The sequence below is a fragment of the Mytilus trossulus genome, chromosome 11 (genome assembly GCF_036588685.1).
Source record: "Mytilus trossulus isolate FHL-02 chromosome 11, PNRI_Mtr1.1.1.hap1, whole genome shotgun sequence".
NCBI classification, from domain to species: Eukaryota; Metazoa; Mollusca; class Bivalvia; order Mytilida; family Mytilidae; genus Mytilus; species Mytilus trossulus.
Window position 1 is genome coordinate 33,091,735 of NC_086383.1, and position 26,073 is coordinate 33,117,807.

The following is a 26,073-nucleotide window of genomic DNA, read 5'->3' on the forward strand; positions in this document are numbered from 1 at the left end:
AACATACAATATGTGTAAAGTAGAGAAAATCTATATTAAGCTATATACTGTAGACATCAAAGTGGTGTTCTTATGTAAGCTTGACAAGACTGGTTTTATGCTTCAAATATGGTATCAGTTATTTGTTTATTGTTCTCGTGGTCATCGACCAATGAGTAATTAATAGTTATTATAATATTTGAAAGGGAACACAATTTATTGTTCTAACAGCTATTACGTGTATTGTATTGCTGTTTGAATTATAAATACTTCTCTAATCAAACTTGAACTTGCTACTTACGGACTGAAAAAAAAGGAATGTTACATTAGACTTTTTCAGCATCATGGATTATCTTATTACTTTTATGTATTGCCATGTAATGAATTTCAAAATGAATATTAATATATGTTTCCACTAAAGCTATATAGAATAATTGATCAGAATTGAATTGTCCATTAGATAAGTTAAGCTAGTTTGTAGTAAAGATTCCGATATGTCTCTAATGAACTTCGAACAGTTTATATACTATGCAATTATCGAAATTAAGTTTTCTTTTGAAATAGTAATGTTGATGTGTGATGAGGATTACGAAATGTTTATAAGCTATTTATATGAGCTTTCAAAATGTGTTGTTTTGATGAAGCAGTCATTGATGTTGTTTTGAAGACTTAAACATAAACATACATGTATGTGTAAAGTAGACAAAAAACATAGTAAGCTATTTACTGAAGACATCAAGTTGGTGTTCTGATGTAAGCTTGAAAAGACTGGTTTTATGCTTCAAATATGGTGTCAGTTATCTGTTTTTTGTCCTCGTGGTCATCGGCCAATGGGTAAATAATAGTTATTGTAATATTTGAAAGGGAAAACAATTCATTGTTCTAACAGCTATTACGTGTATTGCATTGCTGTTTGAATTATAAATACTTCTCTAATCAAACCTGAACTTGCTACTTACGGACTGAAAAAAAGGAATGTTACAGTAGACTTTTTCAGCATCATGGATTATTTTATAATTTTTATGTATTGCCATGTAATGAATTTCAAAATGGGTATTTAATTTATATAGCACAGTTTAACAGAATGGTATATTCTATTAAATAAGTTATTCATGTTTGTTATAAAGATTTTGATATGTCTTTAATGAACTTCAAACACATCATATATGCAACAAAAGAAATTTGATGTTCTGACGAAGCAATCATTTGTGTTGGCTTGGATTTCCGTCTGGAACAACAACATATATTTCGTGTTTAGACGAATAATAATCAACCAATAACGATAAACATAATAATTTCTGCTGTTATGTCTGCTTGACAAAGACATATGGCGTCAATTTTGAGTTCGTTATGCTCGTGGTCAATGGCTGATGAGTTAATAAGAAGGCTTGAGATATTTGTAGGATAATTAATATCTGTATTTAAATGTATGCAATGTAAAAGGTATTTTCATTGGTAACATTATAGCCATATTATACAGTTTGTCAGAATGAAATTTTCTTTTGAAATGTTGATGTGATATAAGGATTTTGATATGTTTTTAATAAAAGTCAAGCTTTTTCATTATACTGAAACGATATGGTTTCTTGATGAAGCAGTCATTTGTGTTGCCTTAAAGACTTGAACAGCATCATACATGTATGTGTGAATTGGAGAAAAAAACATATTTAGCCATATACTATTATCGTCATAGTTGTTGCTCTGATGAAGGCTTGACTAGACTGTTTATATGCTTCAAATATGGTGTAAATACTTTGTTTATTTTCGTTGTGTACAACGGCTATTAACTTAATAAGTAGGATTGTAATTCTTCATTTGTATAAAAGTTCATTTTTTAACCGAACATATAATTTCAGGTAATGCATTGCAGTTTAAGTAACTAATAATTCTCTTAATCAACCTTGAACTTGCTACTTACAATCTTAAACATTAGAATTTTACCATTGTTGATTTGATGATTTATTTCGGTATGCTCGAGGTTAACGGCCGACGGGTAAATAACAACGGTTGCAATGATTTCAAAACCTATCTGCTATTCCGTGTATACTAACAATTCAATCTTCTCTTAATCTTTTGAGAAAGAAAAAGATTGATATTTATTTAGAAATATATGCAGACAAGTCAATAATGATGTCACTGTGTATGGTGCCAAAACTTTGATAGACTTGACATTAACACATTCATGTAGAGCAGCATATGTTAAAAATTGTATATTTCATGAAAATGATCTAAGTCCTCAAAACATGGATCGTCTTTCATTTTGTTTTTATTTGTGTATGTAGGAATTTCATTTTATTGAGTGATGCAATTGCTTTAGGAATAACATGTGATGTGCAGTTAGCCAATCAGAATAAAATATTATAATAAAACATACATCTAATGTAGATGTAGGAATAACTAAATAAAAACAGAACAACATAAAAACTAAGAGAGGCAACTTTTTAACTATTACAATACACAGGGAAAAGTGAGGCTCATAAAAAATAGACACAACTGTTTCTCATTTTGTTTTAAGCAAAATGGAGTTTACCTTTATATTTATATATGCAAGTAGAAATCAAAATACTTACATGTCTCCGAATGGTATAATTTCCTCGTGCCTTAAACGATAAATTATACAATTATTTGAATTATACTTAAACCTGAACGATATATTCAGGGGGGAAAATAAAAATTGAAAATCTTGAAAATACTCTGTTTCTGATCATCGTGTTTTTTTTCTTTCTTTAATACTGTCGTAATACTTATTAAATTATATGAATAGATATACGTGTTTTGTCTGTAGTCAAAGGCCTCTGTCTTGTATGATTTTTAATTTAAGTTTCTTGTGTATAATTCGGAGTTTAATATGACGTCCATTATCACTGAACTAGTATATATATTTGTTTAGGGGCCAGTTGAAGGATGGCTAAAGGTGCAGGAGTTTCTCGCTGCACTGATGATCGTCCGCTGTTGTCTGTTCTATGGTCGGGTTGTTGTCTCGTTGACACATTCCTCATTTCCATTCTCAATTTTATAATACAATCAATTATGTCTGAGAGTTTGTAAAATAAAACATAATTAACATTTAATAAATTGTAAATGTCCGACTCACTTTTTTATTACCAATCTTTCAGAAAAATTGACAGCTTAGGTTGTTTTTACTCTTAGATACTTGAAGAGGAAAATGTTCGAAATTTATCAAAACAAATTAGGCCAACTCGTCTATTGTCTAATTTGCAGTTAGTTTATAATTCCATGTTTATTTATTTTGGTGCGGAAATTCTGTTTCTCAGACCGTATGTATATTACCATAAACAAATGGCTGCAGCAGGTAATGCCCTAGAAGATTGACAATTAAAAAAAATAGTCAGAGAGGTTTTTTTTTTATTTTCTGTCTTTGAAATTAAGAATCATCACCTTGTCATTGCAACTTTTTTTAAATCGAGATTTTTAATCATCACAACGTCGATACTGAATTTGGTGTAGCAAATAACATGCTTACAGTATACAACATCCACGTAATCTGTATTTCAAAATAATAACATTGCATGTTTTTTTCATTATATTACGTTATTTTGATTGGCTTACAGCAATGTCGAGCCCTTCTGAAGTTGACATTCATTACACAATTTAATTAAACTTTCATAATGGCACGAGGTCCAACAGGTAAATAAAATAAAAGCTTGATACAAATCGTGTTTTCATGATCCTAGCTATAACAAAATTGTAATTATAAGTATTTAATGCTTCTTTTTTGTAATCTCAGTGGGTTATAAAAGCGTGACCATGCGCACATTTTTAGAATGAAGCGCGGAAAATCTACTGCGGTCAACGAATTTACGCCCCAATGTATTTACAATTCTGAAATTAATTCTTTTTCTCCTTGTTCATAAATAAATTAAATGTTTATTTTGTTCTTATTTGAGCAGTTATAAGTAGCCTTTATATTCATATAAATGACTAAGTAAGTATTCATGTCGAATAGTGAATCAATGTAAGTAACAGAGTATCAGGCGATCGTTGAAAAATGTCCTTACGCGCTATTTACGTTATTTCACCTCTGATTATCAATAGCAAACACCAAAGACAAAAATGCAATTGAGGAAATTTGTTAAACGTTAAAATATAATACACGGGTTACAAGAAATAAGAAACAAGTAAGTAAAAAGGTATCGGTCGATTGCTGAAAAGGTCCCATACTCGATATTATGGCTATTTAACCTCTTAGAACCAAAAACAAACACCACAGACAAGATACATGTATTTTAAGCTATTTAGAAACACATAAGTAACAGGGTATCAGTCGATTACTGAAAAGGGTCCATACGCGCTAATATGGTGATTTAACCTCTGAGATCTAATAGCAAAAACCATAGACAAGAATACAATTGAGGATATTTTTTGAAGGTCCAACGTATAATTCACGGATTTTAAGCGAATAAAGAACGAATAAGTTACAGTGCATCGTTTCAGCGCTGGAACATGTGTGTTATCGCCAAAGGATTCTTTCATCTCTCAGACAATAGCTCTAACTAATTGTATTTCAAATGATTGGGCAGAGCTTACGTTTTAATTTGCACATGGACAGTCTATTTGAAGATGTGTCTGATAAGTATGTTAGCTGTTAAAATTATAATTGATTTTTAATCACTATCAGTGTCACAAAACGGATATACAATTGAACTGAGTGTATGATATGGGACGAATAACTGGATACTTCATTGATGAGTTTATCCCGATACATCTCTTGTTAGATGGTCTGGTCTAAAATAAGCAAACCGGTTAGACCCCGTCAAGTCAAGTAAAATAAATCATGTTATAACACTAGAGAAAAGATTAAAATTGAAAATATTGTTTTTTTTTTAAATTTGAAACATATAACACGTGATACAAGCAAATAAGGCACCAGTCCAGCATTGAAACGGGTACAATCGTTCTTAAAGTTCATTTAATCTCTTGAAACCAAGAACTGTTACCAACGATATGGCTATAACGTACAAAAAGAGGGACACATAGTGAATTCTAATAAGCAATAAACACGAGATAGGCAACAAATAGGAAACAAATAAATAATAAAAAATATGTAACGAATCGGTAACTAATTAGAATTAATGAACATGTATCGAATAAGGAAAAAAAGAAAAAGTAGCAAATATAAGGAAAAAGAAATAATAACGAATAAATAAAGAATAACTAACGAATGAATAATGAATAAGTAACGAACTTGACGACACTCCCACTTCCACCCTTTTCAAAAGAAAAAAAAGACTTACTGTGTGGTGGCTTATACTGGGTATAATTGGAAGTAGTGTTTACTACAATAATTTGACTAGCAAATTCATTTCTAGTGTGAGAAAATAAAACGTGAATCTCAATCTTTCAGAAAATTTATTTTTTTGGATTAATACACAATTTTAAACTCAATAAAATCTTGCAGCTAAAACTCCTTAAAACCGACTGAAAAGTTCAAAATACAAACCAGAAATTGTCTTGAAAAACGAATATTCAAAAGCTGATGCGTTCTGTATGCCAATGAGACAACTTTCCACAAAAGACCAAATTACACAGAAATGAACAGCTATTGGTCACCAAAAACGGCATTGAACAACGATCAAATACATTACGCAGAGTCATATATAAAAGGTATCGACAGCACATGAAATGTAAGACAATTCAAACTAAAAAACTAACGGCCAATTCTTATAGAAATAAATGAACGAAAATCCAATATGTAACATATCTACAAACGACAACCACTAAATAACAGGCTCCTGACTTGGGACAGACACATACATACAGATTGTAGCGATGTTAAATGTGTCCGCGTAACCCAAACCTTCTTCCTTTTTTGGACAGTTGTGTTACAGTACAATTATGAGACAGAACTTTAAAAATCAGTTGGTTTTAAAACTATTGCCAGTTAAACACTTGATTGATGTATTTACCTGAACAATACTACGTCATACAAAGTATATAAAAGTAGATACATATTACACTATACTAAGTTGTAGATTGTGCATGTTTTATTTAATGTCTAGTTCATTTGAATCATTTGTTACTTTAATGAAGAGCTGTATCTTGTTATTTTGTATGTTTTTATTTTGTATGATTAATAATCTAAAGGATGAACTGATTCTAAGAACTTACCCACAACCAGAACATCTGAATAAGTCCCCATGGCGTTGCTCCTTTACTTTAAGGACTGGTGCACAATTGCTATCAAAAAGATTTGATTTCTTTATGTTTTTTATAAATGTTTAAATAAATGATTCATTTTGAAATTATTTAATTATATGTAAAATCTGTTTTTTTTTTGGTAAACTATTTGATATTAAGGATAAAAGTGCAGGTAAACACACTAATGTACACAACTGTTGTTGTCATTTTTCAATATAGTATAATGAAATACGAAACTATTATAGTTTCATAATATGTCTTATCATTTAGCAGTATGCTAACGTTATATAAAATGTACATTTGGATATTTGGAATATTCTTCAATATTTGATAATGATGTTAATTTAAAAAAAAAACACTCTTTTGTAGATAATAATATTTTTTTCTATTAATCAATGTAAAGTGATTACTTGTATTATCAATGCATATACTGTTATGATTAATTAAATATGTTATCAATATGATCAATGCAGTGCTTATCATACATGTCATATGTTTTGAATACCTGACATCATTATGTCGGCCTGTTCAATACAGTTTTAATAATATAATTCAAGAATTCTGAGACTGCTTAACAGACTGTTTATACATTCCACTATTGTCATGTTGGGACCTTTTATACCTAATTATGTGACGTGTGTTTTTCCTCATTGTTGAAGACCGTCCAGTGACCTATAGCTGTGTCATTTGGTTTCTTATTGAGATTTGTTTCATGAGCAATCATCCCGACTCTGCTTATCTTATAAAGCATACTACATACATGATTACATCTGTCATCAATGCAAATAGTATTATGATAACGTGTGACGTGTGATTTTTTTAAAATAGAAAGTTTGTGCAATTACTGCTATGACGTCTCTCTGTCTCTATTTGCATTTCAAATTAATGATTTTCGTAAACTTGTTCACGCTTCGATACCAAAAGCACTAAAATTATTGAAAAACATCAGGTTTTATTTTCGAATTTTAGTCAGTGATGACCTTTTCAATATTAGGCACCTAATTTTTCAAAAAGATGTTACCTTCAAGTTATATCGTCTGATACGTACGGATGATATGCATGAGAAGTGAGAGCTAACTAGCTATTTCTATTTTGTATTACTTGTGGACGGTGTTATTCCGTTACTTTAAGCGCTTCATTAATCAGAAAACATTTTTAACGTCAGTAGTTACCAATATAGTTTATTTTTCAAAAAGTGTTTATTGAAGATCTATTTAAAAAGAGTAGGTATGTTTCAAGCTTTCAATCTTAAGTTGTGGTATGTGTATTTGTCAATCATTTCTTGCTGCAATGTATATATTAACTTTAAAAATAATTTCACTCTATATTCTAAAGTTTTGCACGGTTAATGATGAAACTTGTATCAGTTTAAAAGACATCGCATATTGTTTTTTATTTACCTAATATGATATGTCCCTATCAGTTGTCTGATGTCATCTTCAGCTACAGATTTACGACTAAAGGATATTTTTGGAAACTCTGGAAGAGAATTGATATGTAGTTTGTCAATTTCTTCTTTCAGATTATTGATCTTTTTTACCACACTTCCATCCTGTCGAGTCTTATCTAGTTCATGTCTCTTTCTGTCTAAGGTCTGTCCACCAACAAGCACGGATTTTGCATCTGACAACATATTCATCAGTTTGTCTTTCTCCTTTTTGGATTGTTCTTTTACCAATGCAATCATCTGAGCTACAGATTTATCAACCATGCGTTTAATCATGATGCCTTCATCGTTGATGGCTTTTATAACAGATTCAACGGAATTATCAAAAACTTTCAAGCTTTCCTCCATCTTCTTTATGTTTTGATTTGCTTCATTTGTCTTGGCACGAAGTTTCGTTTCATTATCTCCACGTAGTTGAAGGAGTATATCGGCAATCTTTGAAAATGTATGCCCATTGTGTTTTCCTGTCACACAACTTGTACATATATGTGCTTTACATGTGTTACAAATTAAGGTAAGTTCTTCTTTGTGTTCACTACATTTCGATTTACCTTCCGGGATACGGTCGGAGGCTTTCTGAAAGTGATGGTTTTTGGATAACTTCTGCCTATTATGTACAAACTTACAGTTTTCACAATAGTATTCCTCACAGTCTATACAATAGTGTGACCCAGGGGCACTCACGCAAACCTCGCAGGTTTTAGACGCAGCTTGAGCCATTGTGAATTTAATCAAAATCACAGGTAAGACAGGTGATTGTATCACATGACAGAGATTTATAATCTTAAATCAGATACGATAACTAGTGTATGTAAATGTTTGACGAGAATGTATTTGAACAATTTAAACATTATATGTTATTTTATGTTAAAAATACTTTAGTTTTCAATAAATACAATAAATACATGTATAATGGTAACGAACATTTGTATAGTTTACGTGTAATATGAGTACACCAATATAGCTCACGTTTAAATAATCGTAGTGTGTTTTAAACAGGATATCACCTAATATTTACAAAAATGTGTATTTCAATATAGATATTGTACTCGATAGCATTATAAATAGTGTGTATCGTCTGATTATTTTCCACCAAAAGATAAACAAATATTAAGATTAGATTTTATATTGAAAATAATGATTGATTTTATAACTGCTTTTAAAGTTTAAAGACATTATATCAAATGTGTATTCAAATAACATTATATAATTCACTAACAATCATAGCCTTAAACGGGTCTATTTAATGCATGTATCTTTAGTTAATTGATTATTGCAATGAAATATGTTGGTGCCTTCAATATATATACTCTGTATTATTTTTGATATTCAAATTTATTTTCGCGGAAATATTCTTCTAAACAATACACGGACACATAGTGTTACCAATACACATGTCAAATCAATAAACAGATGTGTTGTAACACAAGGAACCACTAAGGCATCATTAGTAGGGATTAGTATGTGTGTGACGTCTGAATTTAAAAAAAAAAAATAGTTTTGTACTGTCGTTGTCGTTCTGAACATTGGTTTCATTAAAGGTACTGTATATATTATTTTCTTCAATGAATATATTATCATAATGTACATGCATGTACAGACCGCAATCAGAAAGATTTTCAAAATCAGAATTTCTTGTTTACTATCAAACAAATGAAATCAAATATATTGTTTGTGTACATGTATAACATGCCGTCAACTGACCTCGGCATCATGTTCATAATTTTGGGCTATTTCGTAGATCCAAAATACAAGCAATGGGTCGACTGTATTTTTTCATGAATATATAGTTTTGTTTTCATATGAAATGAGAAATTTAATTGCCAATGACACAACTATTTATAAGAGACCAAAATCACATTACACAAGTTATAGTCAATACAATTTGTTGAGATGTGTTACAAAAGCAGATTTATTCAATTGACATGTCTTGATCGAAAGATTATTTTTGTATTCAAATGATGAAATTTATGGGAATCGAGTTCTCCATATCTCAATATAGATATAGCTAAAGATAGAAGACAGTACTTTCAACCTTACGCGTCTATTTTAGCGATCAATCAGCGGTCATCGATCAGTCACCACTCAGTTCTTGTCAAATTTACGTTACCAATCAGTCAGATTTATGATACATTTTTTCAAACCCGATGAGTGCTAAGACGGTGTTTATCACGACAGTCAAATAAATTTTCCGAAGATGCTCTAAAAATGAAATGAAATGATCATTTGTCGAAATTTTCGGTGTATTATTTTATTACACCAAAGAATTATGAATGTTGGATACTTGAAAATAATGACATAAAATATAAACTTTTTTTCCCTAAAAATTGAAAGAAAAAAAATTAAAAAACTGATTAAGTTTTGGTAAATGACCTCTCATATTCCTACATGTATATGAAAAAAAATGGCGGTATGAGGCAAAATAGTTTACTTATACAAGAGGGACGAAAGGTAGCTGAGGGACAGTCAAACTCGTAAATCGAAAATAAACTGACAACGCCATGGGTAAAATGAAAAGGACAAACAGACAAACAATAGTACACATGACACAAAAACTAAAGAATAAACAAAACGAACCCCACCAAAAACCTAGAGGTGATCTCAGGTGCTCCGTAAGGGTAAGCTGATCCTGGTTCACATGTGGCACCCGTCTTGTTGCTTATGATATAACAAATCCGGTTAATAGTTTAATTCGGTAGGTCACATTTATAAAAGGGAAGGGGATTGTAGTTACGACGTTAGGAACATATCCGATTATACGCTAGGTACAAAATGCACAGATTACTTAGCAATTTTGCATACTAGAAGGGAGAATGATACCGAAATGATAGGCAGTTGCATAAGTCAAACTGACAATATAATGGGAAACGGAAACAGAAAATGATTAAAAAATTCATTTAAAAATAAAGGTGAACTAACTACAGGTACTCATGGTACATTTTGGTCCCGAAAGCAGTGTGTTGAATTTTTCAGCATTTGTTATTCTTTGAACTGAAATCTATACTATTAAACGAGAAGACCTCATTTTGTGTGTCGCTTCTCTTCCTTCCACAATAAATTAATCGTCACGCCTCTGTGTTCTTTAGGTTATATGCATAGTCGCATTTGTCATCCATTCTTATGATTTTTCAGATTGATTTATTTTGGGAGAAAAACGACAAAATAGGTGTCCGGATACTGTTTCCGTCATCGGACTGACTTTTAGTCATAGATAAGACTTCCGGTTTTAAACTGCACAAGAACAACCAATCGTATGATAGAATACAAAAATGAAAAATATATATGCCAATCAGAGCGTTCTCCATATCATGGTTTTTAGATCGCAAGAACGACAACTATTATACCTTCAAAGAGACAAGTATTTTTCGCGTTTATCCACATCTACTACTATAATATATAGAGACTCTCTGTATTCTGTCTACTGTTTTCTGAAATATTTACTATCTAAGGGGTCATACCAGTTGCACATGTTGCATATATATTGAACATGTTTGAAATAGGTAAAACATGTGGAAACAAGATTTATGTATGTATAGTTATACGGATGCCACGTCGGCACTATCATTTTCTTTGTTTAGTGGACAGTTAAATGGGGTAAATTTCAAATTTGGCATTAAAATTAGAAAGATCATATCATAGGGAACATATTTACTAAGTTTCGAGTTGGTTGGACTGCAACTTCATCAAAAAATACCTCCACAAAAACTTTAACATGAAGCGAGGCAGACAGATGGACGACCGAACGAACGGACGCACAGACTAGAAAACATAATGTCCATAAATGGGGCATACACATTTATTGCTGAAAGTGAAAGTAGTGGTTCGGCCAAAATGAAAGTTGGAACAGATTAGAGGGAGGCAGTACTTATTCGGAAATTTGGGATCGGGTGTTTTTAAGCTCGGGATTTCGGGATTGATCCTTACGGGATGCGGGAATATTATGTTTAATTTCGGAATGTCGGGATATGAATTTCGTTAAAATACGCACCTCGGGATTTCATGTTTATTTCGGGATCAGGGCCCCTCCGACCCATTGGCATGTTAATAGGGCTCTCAAAGGGAAAAGCACTGATGGATTGATCTAGAAGCATATTTTATTATAATAATAATGGTCTATTAGCAGTTTTATTTATTTCATGTTCGAAGCGATGCAAAATTTTAATTTAGTTTGATTTTTACCAAAAAAAGCATTGTAGCAAAGGGGAATAATAATTGTGGTATAAGGTATAAAATAATTGAAATTAACAAAAAGGAAACAAATAACGGACTTTGGAAAAAAGGAAGAGGGCTTTTGATACCTTATATGAAATTATCCAGTCATAATATCTTTTACAAAAATTCATCCTACAACAGTATACTAGCTGTATATGCCCGCGATTTCGCGGGTGTGTTTCTAGTATATTATAATTTTGGAAAAACTTATCAGGAATAAAGTCTCGCGGGTGCGTTCTAGTATATTATAATTTTGGAAAAACTTATCAGGAATAAAGTCAGTTCTTGGTGTAATCAGATAGGACTGTCTTTAGGAGACAAGTTTTGAAGATTTAGGTGTATAATTGTTCCTGTAGCTAATTTGATAGTATTGTTTCTTCGATAAATGTATAGTCATAATAGGTTTGATGTTGTCAAAACTGATATTGCTGATTACTTTGTACATTTTGAGACATATTATTTATGATTTGGAATGAATGTGAGGTTGCATTTCAATTAAGAAATAAAATTGTGAAGCTAGTTTACGTTTCTCTAGATATAAGAAGATGTGGTATGAGTGCCAATGAGACAGTTTGCCTTCTAAGTCACAATTTTTTAAATAAAAATCATTATAGGTCAAAGTACGGTCTTCAACACAAAGTCATGGTTCAAATCAAACAATAAGCTATAAAGTGTTCCCAAAATGACTAGTGTAAAACTAGTCAAACGGAAAAAGCAACGGTATAATCGATAAACAGAACGAGAAACACTTATGAATCACATCAACAAACGACAACAAGGAACATTAGAAGATAAAAAAAAACTTTTAAACATAAACAGACTTATAAAGAAGGGATATAGTACGATTATGTTAAAGTTTGCATATTTTGGCTTAAATATTGTTTCACTTATAGGGTCTGTACATCGGAATTAAACTCATATATTTAACAAGAGTGCACGCACTGAAATGTCTCGCCTTCTTTACTAATCATTGATATTATGTTGATAGTCCTAATAGACCTTTTCAACATCTCTCGACACCTACAGTTGAGAACGACTACGACAGGTAAAATGTGAGGGGTCGTCTCAAAAATAAAAATTGAAATCATTATTGATTTTATTGCTTTCATTGACAGTGATAGAACTTGCCTAAAGAGTCCAAATAACATGGATTTTTTTTTTTTTAGATTTATCATAAAGAAAATGATAAACTTTAAGTCACATTTCATCTTTTTAGACGTTGAACTTTTAGCTAGCCTGGTCGAATTTGGAAAATGAAAAGAACAAAGGATGTTGCTTGTAGTTGATATTTTAATTAAACAATGTTTTATGTCTGTTGATAAGGGCGGCACATTTTTCCACAATGTCTGTTAATTTTGACCTTGTGTGTTTTCATAATGTACTGAATACTTTGTATATTTTCAATTCACCAATTTGGGGTTCCACTTGAATTCTGTATTCACCAATCACGCGATTAAGGTTTTTGATTTTTCTCTCAAATTTTCTGGCTTCCGATTTATTTGAGGTGTTGTAAGTGGTGTATGTAACTTAAGGATGACGATTTAGATAGACTTTGTCTCTAAGGAGAACACAGTACTCCTGGGAATGCAGTGGATTATTTCACCCTATTTTGATTCAAAACCTCTCTTATGTATGGTCATAGATGAGAAACTAAAACGTCTTGAGTACGAAAAAACTTGAAAAAAGTACAAAACTTTGTTCCGGAAATTGGATATAGAGAAATAAATTTTGACCCGATGAAAACAAAACAAAATATAGCAATGCCATTGTATAAATAAAATTAACGAAATTTGATAACTTTCTTGTAAGAAACCCAAATAGATATAGGAAGATGTGGTGTGAGTGCCAATGAGACAACTCTCCATCCAAATAACAATTTAAAAAGTAAACCATTATAGGTTAAAGTAGGTCATTTTCAGGAGCGGGGAAAGGAAACTATGACAAAGGGACAAGGTATGTTATTTTAGGGACACAAAACCCCTGCTAAGCACTTTTCATATTTATTTTGCAATGTAGTAACTAAAAACTTTGAACATAAATTCAATACGCAGTTACATGTAATACACTGCTTAAGATGTAAAATTAAAACGAGAAGTCAATCATATTTTGTTTTCCAAAATGTATCATGGAAAACATCAACTCTAGCAAAATATCTTGAAGCGGAGAAGTCCGCCGTTGATAAATAAAATTAGATGTGATCTTTTCCTTAGACCTTCAAAAATAATAAGTGATTACCCCTTCAGAATTTGAATATGTACATCAACTAAGGTGACGATCGATTAAAAATATACCAATTTCGTCATGTTCACAAGTGTGATACGGACGTACGGACAGTTCAGTAATTCTTTTTCATAAATTTTGGAAAATTTCATAAAAGCTTTTACACCCACAAATTAATCTTTATCTGCATGCGGCAAACATTTGGTAAAGGACTCACATAATCATAAAATTGAAGAGAAAGCGGATCAGGATGCTGGATGGTTGCTGTATTTGTTTTAATCAATTCAACATGAAATGTCGTGTAAAACATACAAAATAAGAATATTATATGACAGAGAAATATATTTATTTGTTTATTTGGTTCATATATATTCTGAAGCTGTAAAGTCAAAACAATATGTAACCGCCAGTCCAATATGTTGCGTATTGATAATCATGATGGTTTGTCTTTGAGACGACCCATCCATTTTACCTGTAAACTGTATGTGTCATTAGTCGGTGTCGAGAGATATTGAAAAGGTCTAATAATAAAGCTTTATTACAACTGTCACATAAACTTAACATAAATCAAGAAAACTAAACATTGACCTTTGAACCATGAAAATGAGATCAAGATCAATTGAACCATGCCAGGTAGGCATGTATAGCTAATAATTCTTCCATACAACAAATGAAATAGTCTTATTGCTTATAGTTTAAGAAAATCCGACCAAAACACAAAAGCTTAACACTGAGCAATGAACCGTATAAAATGAGGTCAAGGTCAAGTAAAACCTGCGCGACTGACATGTAGATCATGAAACATATCCATACACCAAATATAGTTCACCTATTGCATATAGTATTAGAAAAAAGGCCAACACTCATAAATTAAACTTTGACCACTGAACCATGAAAATGAGGTCAAGGTCATATGACACCTGTCAGGTAGACCTGTACACCTTATAACCATTCCATACACAAAATATAGAAGACATATTGCATACAGTATAATAAAAACATACCAAAACACAAAAACTTAACTATAACCACTGAACCATGAAAATGAGGTAAAGGTCAGATGATACCTGTCAGTTGGACATGTACACCTTACAGTGCTTCCATGCACCGAATATACTAGACCTATTGCTTATAGTATCTCAGATATAGACTTGACCACCAAAACTTAACCTTGTTCACTGATCCATGAAATGAGGTCGATGTCAAGTGAAAACTGTCTGACGGGCAAAAGGACCTTGCAAGGTACGCACATACCAAATATAGTTATCATATTACTTATAATAAGAGAGAATTAAACATTACAAGAAATCTTAACTTTTTTTTTCAAGTAGTCACTGAACCATGATAATGAGGTCAAGGACATTGGACATGTGACTGACGGAAACTTCGAAACATGAGGCATCCATATACAAAGTATGAAGCATCCAAGTCCACCACCTTCTAAAAAATAAAGCTTTTCAGAAGTGAGCTAACACCGCCGCCGCCGCCGTAGCCGCCGCCGGATCACTATTCCTATGTCGAGCTTTCTGCGACAAAAGTCGCAGGCTCGACAAAAACCAGTTGTTGGCATGACACGGGTAATGTTCTTCTCACAAATATTTTATGATAGTATAATACTGAACCCCTAACGGGAGTTGCCTGATACTCCTATGATGAAGACGTAATCTTAAAATCAGTTAATTTGAGGTCTGCAGCTGACATGTCAGTTACTTCTAATAGTCTGTTGTTATTTATGTAGTATTGTCATTTTGTTTATTTTCTCTTCTGATATCTGACTCGGACTTCTTTCAAACTAAATTTTACTGTGTGTATGGTTATGTGTTTACTTTTCTACATTGGTCAGATATATGAGGGGAGGATTGAGATCTCATAAACATGTTTAACCCCACTCTTTTTGTGCCTGTTTCAGGTCAGAAACCTCTGGCCTTTGTTAGTCTTGATTTTTTTTTAATTTAAGTTTTTAGTTTTTAATTTGTTTAGTATGACGTCCATTATCACTGAACTAGTACATGTATATATATATATAAATATATATATATTTATTTAGGGGCAAGCTGAAGGACGCCTCTTGGTGTGGCAGTTTCTCGCTGCATTAAAGACCTAAGGGTGACCTTCTGCTAGTGTCTGTTCTATATATATGGTCGGGTTATTGTCTCTTTGACACATTCCCAATTTCCATTCTCAATTTTATTGTTTATTTTAAAAAAAAGAAGGTACAAAATTATTATGTCTGAAGCTGTCAGGGAGAATTATAAAACCCTTGACATAAAATTATCTATATTTTGATTCAGAGATGGGATATCTTTCTATAATGCCCGCCCCTCCTCCCCCTAAAAAAAGTAAACAACACTGAAATCTTATTCTGACATTCCAGATGGGATTTCATTTCATTCACGTGAATGAGGTTGGAATGACTCGGTGTGCGCCTTTTCCTAAATTCATTTTTTTTTTTGTTCTCCAGATCCCCCCTTTGGTGTCCCTTTGATTTCAATCCCCTAATTTTTATAATCCTATATCCGACCATCCCTTTTTGTGACCTCAATATCACCCCCTCTCTATATCCCACTTCACGGGCTTCTTGCAAGAATTATTTTGATCAAGATGGATTGAATGCTCAGAATTATCAGCCTGATATGGATCAGGATAAAAGTTTCGTGATCCCTGTAAAAAAACAAAACAGTTGTGACTTTCTGTTTACATAATGAATATAAAATGGGAGCGTACGAGCTACACAATTAATAATAGTATTAACACAGAGGCAATGTCGATAAATGTTTAAATTATTTTAAATTTCTCAAATTATGACAAGAGTGCACACGCTGAAATGTCTCGCCTTCTTTACTAATCATTGATATTAAGTTGATCCAACATCCTGGGCTTAAAAACATGAAATCGCGAGTTCCCGAATTAAACCGACTTAACCGAGAAAACTAAACACATGAACCACGAAACTAAGGTCAAGAATCTGATCCATGGCAGACAGAAGTGTACAGCTTACAATTTCATACAGCAAGTAAAGTTAACCTATTGCTTATAGTTTAAGAAAATCCGACCAAAACTAAAAAACTGAATACTGAGCAATGAACACTGAAAATGAGGTCAAGGCCAAATAAAACCTGCCAGACTGACATGCACATCATTAAATATTTGCATACACCAAACAAAGATTACATATTTAATATAGTGTTAGAAAAAAAAAACAAAGATCAAAAACTTAACTTTGACCACTGAACCATGACAATAGGTCAAGGTTTGATAAGCACAACCATGCTTGACGCATCCTTACCATTTCCTCTATTGTTCAATAAAATATCATCATTTGATCCCGATGGATCAGCATCGCGTTAAGACTCAGGTTGGATTGGTTGATCCGACATGCATATATGTCTACTGGATCAGAATTCGTATCAGAGGCTCCTCTGATTCTACCTATATCCCTACCATCACGCCCACTAGTTCTGGTATATTTTGGTGGTATGTCTGTATTGTTTTCGATAATTCTACGTATTCTAAATGACAATTAGAAGAAATTAAAGGGAACATTATGTATAAACAGTATGTATATGCAATATGATGTTGATGATAATGACGAGAGCGTAGTTATATTACGTTATGAAAGTAGAAAGGTCGTAGGCTGGTCTATGTAAGAGCGGTCTATAATCACAGAAGAGGTGTGTGTTAAGATCGTGTTGCAATCGAATAAATCGTGCATGTATTGTCGTTATGAAAACGTGATTAGCGTAATAAATCGTGGTTATCGTATTGAAGACTCAGAATAAGCGTCCCACGGGGAAAAAATGGAACTCCAGATTTTCGAATAAAAATACATTTATCTAAAATAAAAAAAAGTTTAGTATTTGCATTTACTACATTAATGTTAATTTGCTTAATTTTATGAATTTAAAGACAAATATGCGGAAAAATTATATATGGTAATTTATGAGCGATTTGTCAAAGGCTTGCAAGGTTGTCGCACCGCCATTTTTTGACGTAAAAACGAAGTCAACTCAAATTTACGTCAATTTTTTGCTTGTCATTGCTCTCATAATGGTAAAATTTTATGATTTTTTAAAATGTTATTTTTCTTTATTTTTCAAATAACTAAAATACATCAATTTTCGATAAGTAGTTAAAGCACCGTCGATTTCGCGGAGTCTTACAAAATGTCGCACTTGCGTGAAAACAACGTTTCAGTCGAATTTTTAGTTTGGACATTACGAAATATCGGCGACGTTGTGTTACGCTTACATGTACGAACATCGCGCGTAACGTCTATGTATTTCCGTTGGTGCCCCCACCCTTTGGTGGGGAAAATTTGGTTGATTCTATAGGGAATCACCGTAGCATGACTGGACCTCCTTGCCACCTCATATGAAAAGTTCAGGATCTACCACTGTCATAAATGATGATAGCGAGGGTTAAATGTCGCTAATGCTTTACCAACTGTTGTCTCTTACACGTTGATTCCTTTACTTGATAAATGGCCTGTCATCATTTTCCGACCGTATGTGGGTCCAACCTGACAAAAACACACACTATGCGCACATTATGTTTTAAATGTAACTACTAGTATTTGTTACATGTACATGATGCATACGGTTTGGAATTCGTTTGTGTCGATAGATCTGTTTTGGTTTTTTTTACTTTTTTTATTTCCAAAGAAGATTGTCACTGACTGAGATCCCTTTTTTGTGTCGACATATTAGTCCTGTAATACTCGTTTCGCTTTCATATATTGAAGATGTAAAATCATATTAAAGAAAGGATAATAGAATGTACATAAAACAGAACCTCATGGGTACTGTTTCCTGTTTGTTGAAATACTATTTACATAATTATTATATATTCTTTGCTACTTTTTTTTTATCGGTAAAAGCAAATATAAGAAGTCTTTCATTCTTCGAAATATATATTTACCACACATACATGCATGCAAGTTAATTTCATATTTTCTTATATAAGATGATGCTTATTTGAAATTCTGCGAAAGTTTTGAATATCCTAAGCTGGGAAAAACAAGCTTGTATTAAACAGATTCAAAATTAGGAAACGCTGTACAATAAAGACAAATACAAAACTGAAAATATACACTAGCGCAGTGATCAGAATAATATAATATCTACACCCATCCCTCCCCATCCTCCCCGACTCGCGAACCCTGCTCCTTGAGCATGTACAGAAACTGACATGAACAATATCTAATATTCTAATATTTTCCCTTCTTTTCTAACATGTTTGAAACATTCAGCCACGATATGGTTCAATACTACTTCCTCTACTCCGCATCGTGGAACAAAAACGACTCACGGAATGAAAAAAACGTAGAAAACAAAATTCAGATAGATAGACAGATAGCTAGATATATACAATGAATGACAGATTGATAGATCGAAAGATAGATATAAACATGTAGCTACAAATACAGTTATATAATATATAGTTAAAAAGAAAGAATGATTCTTTGTGGTCATTATCGTACTTGTCAGTGTACCATTCTTGTTCGGAATTTGTTAATACCACACATAGTTCACAAACACACACACATCTTAAAAAGATCTTCAATACATATTGCGCTTAAAACAAGCCAAAGAAAACGGAAATAGTAAAACATTTAATAAAAAGGGACAACAATTTAAACATTTAAAATGCCTATATTGGAACAAATTACATTTCGTTCTCATTATTATCCATTTGAATAATGAACATTTTTCAAATTTGTATATTGCACAGTGAAATGAAAATTGAAAAAATTGAGGAATTTTTATTTTTCAATATTAAACGTCAAATTGAAAAATGCTCCACGCTTGAGATTTTTCATTTTTCAATAATGTAAGTCAAATTGAAAAATGCTCCACGTTAGATTATTTTTCTATTTTTCAATATTGTAAACTAAATTAAAAATGCTAAAGGTCAGTATTTTTTAATATTTGCTTTTAAGAATGAGATTGAAATATGTTTTGTTTTCTAACATGTCTAAAGCAAGCAAATACAAATGTTTTAATATTTTTAAACTTTTGACAAAATAAAATCATTTTTAAAACAAACTTATTGTTATTTGTTTCAATATCTTCGTTAAATCAAAAATATAATTTTTATGAAAATAACAAATTTCAAATCTCATAGAGAAAATTGTTTTTCGAAAGTGATTTCTATAGATTTTTGTTACATTTTTCAAACCAACTACCTTTAAGATGTGCAGAGCAATTTGAAAATTTATTTTTCATTTTAAAATGAAAAATTTTTGGCGTAAATGTACACGGACGCTTCTCTAGTAATTTACATTTATGACAAAGTCGTTCCTCTCTTGGGATTTTAAAATATCTCCCTTTTTCATTTTTCAATTAAGAGGGATTGATCACTTATTCTAAATTTAGTGAGCAATCTCCTTATCTGAATAATATATATATTTAGATTAGATTCAAGTTTGCAAGTTTTTTATATAAATTTAATTTACTTTTACCACCACTGTTTTCAAATTCAGTTTCAATTAAATCTATTTTTCATTATAAACTTTATATCGTTTTTTCATATTATTATCATTTTTTATGTCCTTACAGGAAGACAGATTATTAAGGCCAATAGTAGTCTCTTCAACAATATTTTTTTCATACGTATATCATGAAAAAGTTCCAGTCAAATCTACAGACTGTGCTAGAGAAAAGTGTCCATTATCAATGGATTAGTTTTATTATTATAATTTCTAATTAAATATAAAAGGGTTTGTGTTTTGATTAAACATTATATAAGTAATCTTCCTAATTTAACTCTTGCTCTTAAATTGGTACAGTTTTTCTTATTCCCAGAGTAGATTCACAAAATTTAAGATGCATATTTTAAATAGGGGCTTTGTCTGTAGAATCAAGTTGATTAATTTGCTTTCCTGAAAATAAGGGGACGACCTTTTGATATTCTGCAGGGCGGGGGGCAGGAGGATTTTGAAAATAAATAACTTATCCTTGATTATCAAAAAAATAAATGGCTTGTTCTGTGGTAGTTTGAAAATAAATACATGTCTTGCAATGTATTGAAAATAAATAACTCAGCAGGTCTAATCGAAAGTATGAGATGGCACCAGATTCTTCATAAATTCATTTTTTTGGGGGGGAGGGAAATCTGGAAACACTTTCCAAATCTTTTAATAATTAAAGTATATAAATATTAATTAAATATACTTGAAATGTCTGAAAATTGCTTTCGTTCAACTTGATGTATATTGTCTCAGGAACACTTACCTTACTTTTATTACAGGGCCGTTACTACATTGAGGCAAATGCAAGAGGTTGGCCATGTTCTCAAAGGCAGCAACCCAACAACATGTTTGCCAATACTTTTAAAAGAGCTTAGTTACAACCAAACTTTAACACTGAGAAAATTTCGCGGTAGTTTTAGTTTCGCTATTTTCGCGGTAAGAATAGAAACGCATAAAAAATAAAACGACCGCGAAAATATCAAGGAAACTTTTTTTATTACACTTACGTTTACAAGTTGTGACTTGGATGGAGAGTTACCTCTTGGACACTCATACCACATCGTCATATATCTACGTATATGAATAGAATATATGTATAGGACTACTGTATAACACTGATTCCATAGCCGACACATATATAACTGAAATCATAACTGTATCTCTTAATGAAAAGAAATGTTAAAAGTTATGAATTTAATGCAAACAGACACCATAAACACGAAAGCAATCATAACAATTTTTTTTATTTAAATAATACTCATTGCAATTATGTTAATGATACATGTCAATCAGTAATAAAAGTATCACCTCGTTGAATCTACTACACAGATGTTTTTACAAGCAAACACGACACACTTGTAATCTTTTTTAACATTTATGAACCGAAAACAAAAGATGTTTGATTGATTCTATCACTTGATTTAAGATATTTGTAAAGCTTATCACTTTCCAACTCATTTATGAAAATATTTATATGGGCCACTGGGAAATCGCGAATTCAAAACGGCGCGAATGTGGATTGTGTAAGTAAATCGCGAAATAAAGACGGCGCGAAAATTTCCCGGTTTACAGTATGTAGTTGGGAATAAAGAAGATTCATTTCTGCAGAGGATGATGATTAATTATGATCAAATGGTACATAATGACTTGACTATACATGTTTTATTTATAATAAACAAATATTTAAAGATTATATGTTTTCGAATATTATAAATATAGTTGTGAAAATAAATAAACAATCCCTTGCTTTAATGAAAATGAAAAATCTTGCTTTAATAGTGCAGAAAATAGATAATCTGTCCTCTTAGTTTACAAAAATAAATAACCGATCCAAAACAAATTCTCCCCCCCTCCTTTTGGCTTTATGAAAAAATATATATTTATCCAAATATGTTACTTCTCAATTATAGGTCATAATTGGTTTTAAAACGGAATCAAAAAGATTATCCGTTACTTTTATCGGTATACTTTTCAATGATTTTGGTACGTTCCCAAAATTGAATATTATGATACGCTCTCTATGACTTCATTCACATAGTAAATATATGATGTTTCACCATGTTGTCTAGACTGACTGAAAATCATGGATTTTGTTTTGTTTGTATACAAAGAGAGCTGCCATTTGTTAAATATATATATAGTTAATATAATTTAAAATGATTTAAACTGTTTTGAAGACCCTCTTTCGATTCTGACAGCATCGAAAAATCATCCGCAAAAAGGAGGCATTCCACATTACTATTATAAGTTTATGGAGACTTAAATCATTTCCCTCAAAAATGTTTACAATAACATTGATTAAGACATTAAATGAAATTGGGCTCAGGGCATCTCCTTGTTTAACCCCTCTAGCAGGATAAAAAAAATTCTGTTACATAAGCTTTGTATATCAAATATGACTGAGTATTTAAGTATTGTATTTTATAAGGACTTTTTAGATCTGAGAAGCAGGCATACATCTTTTTTTTCCCTCTTTATGTATATATCTATTAAGGACTGTAATAACAGATGCTTTCAGCTGTTTTGTGAAACCAAACTGACAATCACTTAATTCTTTGTCAACATTCTTGATTGGCATATTATTCGATTTGACATTAAAATATTTTTGTAAATTCCTCTATAATTATTAGAATCTAACTTTGTCACCTTTTTTTTATATACAGGGATCATGAAAGATAATTTCTATGAATTTGTTTGATCACCTGTCTTTAAAATCAAATTAAAAACTTTTACAATATAATTAACTATCACATGAATGTTTGAGTTTTTCATTCACAGTTCTATCTAGAAATGCTGATTTGTTTACTTTAAGGTTTCACATGACCAGTTTTACCTCAGCAAATATAAGTGGTGCTCCAGTTTCCATATTCAAATCAATACTTAGAATGTTTATTTATTAGTTAACGTTCCAGTTTATTTACAGAGGGTTTATCATTTAATGCTGGTGTATCATGATCCTGAAAATGTTTTATGATTTTATTTTCATTCATTGAAATTTCCGGAATATCTTGCTCAAAATTTGGTATCTTTTTATTACATTTAGAACATTTCAGTATTCTTTTGGATTATTATTTTTGTTTTAAATTAATCAAAGTTTTATTGCACTTTTGCTGTTAATATCATTTGGATTATTTTTAGATTTATCTGAAAGTGATTTATAAAGGTTTTGGTGATATTTATTTATTTTCTGTTTAATCATTTTTTTCTTCTTTTACATATTTAAAAGTTTATTACATAAAGAAGCCTTGTGCTAAATGTATGAAAGACGAAAGGTCAATGAGCGATAGCCAGTCGTAAAAATCATTTTCTGTGAACTTTTGACGTTTTTGACAAGAAGTAAAGGAACCGATGAGTCAATCAAAACCTTAAAGACGCATTAAATACAGATAACACAATATCAACAAAAAATGTTTGTACAAAATGAAGGTCAAATTCGACTTGTTCGTGTTTTAATTCTTTAGTTTTCTATGTTGTGTCATGTAATCTTTAGTTTGTCTGGTTGTCTTCTATCCTTTTTAGCCAGGCGTTGTCAATTTATTTTCGATTTATGAGTTTGACTGTCTCTCTGGTATCTTTCGTCCTTCATTTAATTACTAGGCAAAATGTCTAAGCTTGCGAAGATACAACTAGAGGCTCCAAAGAGCCTGTGTCGCTCACCTTGGTCTATGTGAATATTAAACAAAGGATGCATTTGAATTCATGACAAAATTGTGTTTTGGTGATGGTGATGTGTTTGTACATCTTACTTTACTGAACATTCTTGCTGCTTACAATTATTTCTATCTATATTGAACTTGGCCTAAAAGTTTTAGTCGAAAATGTTAGTTAAAATTTACAAATTTTATGAAAATTGTTAAAAATGCACTATAAAGGACAATAACTCCTTCAGGGGTCAATTGACCATTTTGGTCATGTTAACTTATTTTTGGGTCTTACTTTGTTGTACATTGTTGCTGTTTAAAGTTTATCTCTATCTATAATAATATTCAAGATAATAACAAAAAACGGCAAAATTTCCTTAAAATGACTAATTCAGGGGCAGCAACCTAACAGCAGGTTGTCCGATCCATCTGCAAATTTCATGGAAGATTGATCTTGACCTGATAAACAATTTTACTCCCTGTCAGATTTGCTCTAAATGCTTTGGTTTTTGAGTTTTAGCCAAAAACTGCATTTTACCCCTATGTTCTATTTTTAGCCATGGCGGCCATGTTGGTTGGTTGGCCAGGTCATGCCACACATTTTTTTAAACTAGGTACCCCAATAATGATTGCGGCCAAGTTTGTTTTAATTTATCCTGGTAGTTTTAGAGGAGAAGATTTTTGTAAAAGATTACTAAGATTTACGTAAAATGGTTAAAAATTGACTGTAAAGAGCAATAACTCATAAAGGGGTCAACTGACCATTTTGATCATGTTGACTTATTTGTAGATCTTACTTTGATGAACATTATTTCTGTTTACAGTTTATCTCTATCTATAATAATATTCAAGATAATAACGAAAAACAGCAAAATTTCCCTAAAATTACCAATTCAGGGGCAGCAACCCAACAACGTGTTGTCCAATTCATCTGAAAATTTCAGGGCAGATAGATCTTGAACTGATAAACAATTTTACTCCCTGTCAGATTTGCTCTAAATGCTTTGGTTTTTGAGTTATAAGCCAAAAACTGCATTTTACCCCTATGTTCTATTTTTAGCCATGGCGGCCATCTTGGTTAATTGGCTGGGTCACGCCACACATTTTTTAAACTATATACCCCAATGATGATTGTGGCCAAGTTTGTTTTAATTTGGCTTGGTAGTTTCAGAGAAGAAGATTTTTGTAAAAGATTACTAAGATTTACAAAAAATGGTTAAAAATTGACTATAAAGGGCAATAACTCCTAAAGGGGTCAATTGACCATTTTGGTTATGTTTACTTATTTGTAGATCTTACTTTGCTGAACATTATTGCTGTTTACAGTTTATCTCTATCGATAATAATATTCAAGAAAATAACCAAAAACAGCAAAATTTCCCTAAAATTACCAGTTCAGGGGCAGCAACCCAACAACGGGTTGTCCGATTCATCTGAAAATTTCAGGGCAGATAGATTTTGACCTGATAAACAATTTTACCTCATGTCAGATTTGCTCTAAATGCTTTGGTTTTTGAGTTATAAGCCAAAAACTGCATTTTACCCCTATGTTCTATTTTTAGCCATGGCGGCCATCTTGGTTGGTTTGGCGGGTCACGCCACACATTTTTTAAACTAGATACCCAAATGATGATTGTGGCCAAGTTTGGTTTAATTTGGCCCAGTAGTTTCAGAGGAGAAGATTTTTGTAAAAGTTAACGACGACGGACGACGACGACGACGGACGACGACGGACGACGACGGACGACGACGGACGACGACGGACGACGGACGCCAAGTGATGAGAAAAGCTCACTTGGCCCTTCGGGCCAGGTGAGCTAAAAATGGTAAAAAAGTTGTGTACAGTTTGATTGGTTATTTTGTTATTTACTGCATACACTGCATTATTGTATTTATTTCAGGGAATCAATGTGTTATCTGTTACAAGTGATTTTCATAGGTTTTGT

The 26,073-nt window shown here is 31.8% G+C and overlaps 2 protein-coding genes across 2 annotated transcripts in view; both read right to left on the reverse strand.

Annotated features, from left to right (window-relative positions):
• Positions 1-26,073, reverse strand: part of LOC134689975 (E3 ubiquitin-protein ligase TRIM71-like) — a 345,277-nt gene that overhangs the window by 127,926 nt on the left and 191,278 nt on the right. The gene's annotated exons all lie outside the window — the stretch shown is intronic.
• Positions 6,105-8,317, reverse strand: LOC134690313 (E3 ubiquitin-protein ligase TRIM71-like). The gene is made up of 2 exons (XM_063550284.1): positions 7,539-8,317; positions 6,105-6,177 (listed from the first exon to the last, which is right to left on the reverse strand). The coding sequence occupies exons 1-2, from the start codon at positions 8,303-8,305 to the stop codon at positions 6,105-6,107; spliced, it is 840 nt and encodes a 279-aa protein (XP_063406354.1). The 5' UTR covers positions 8,306-8,317.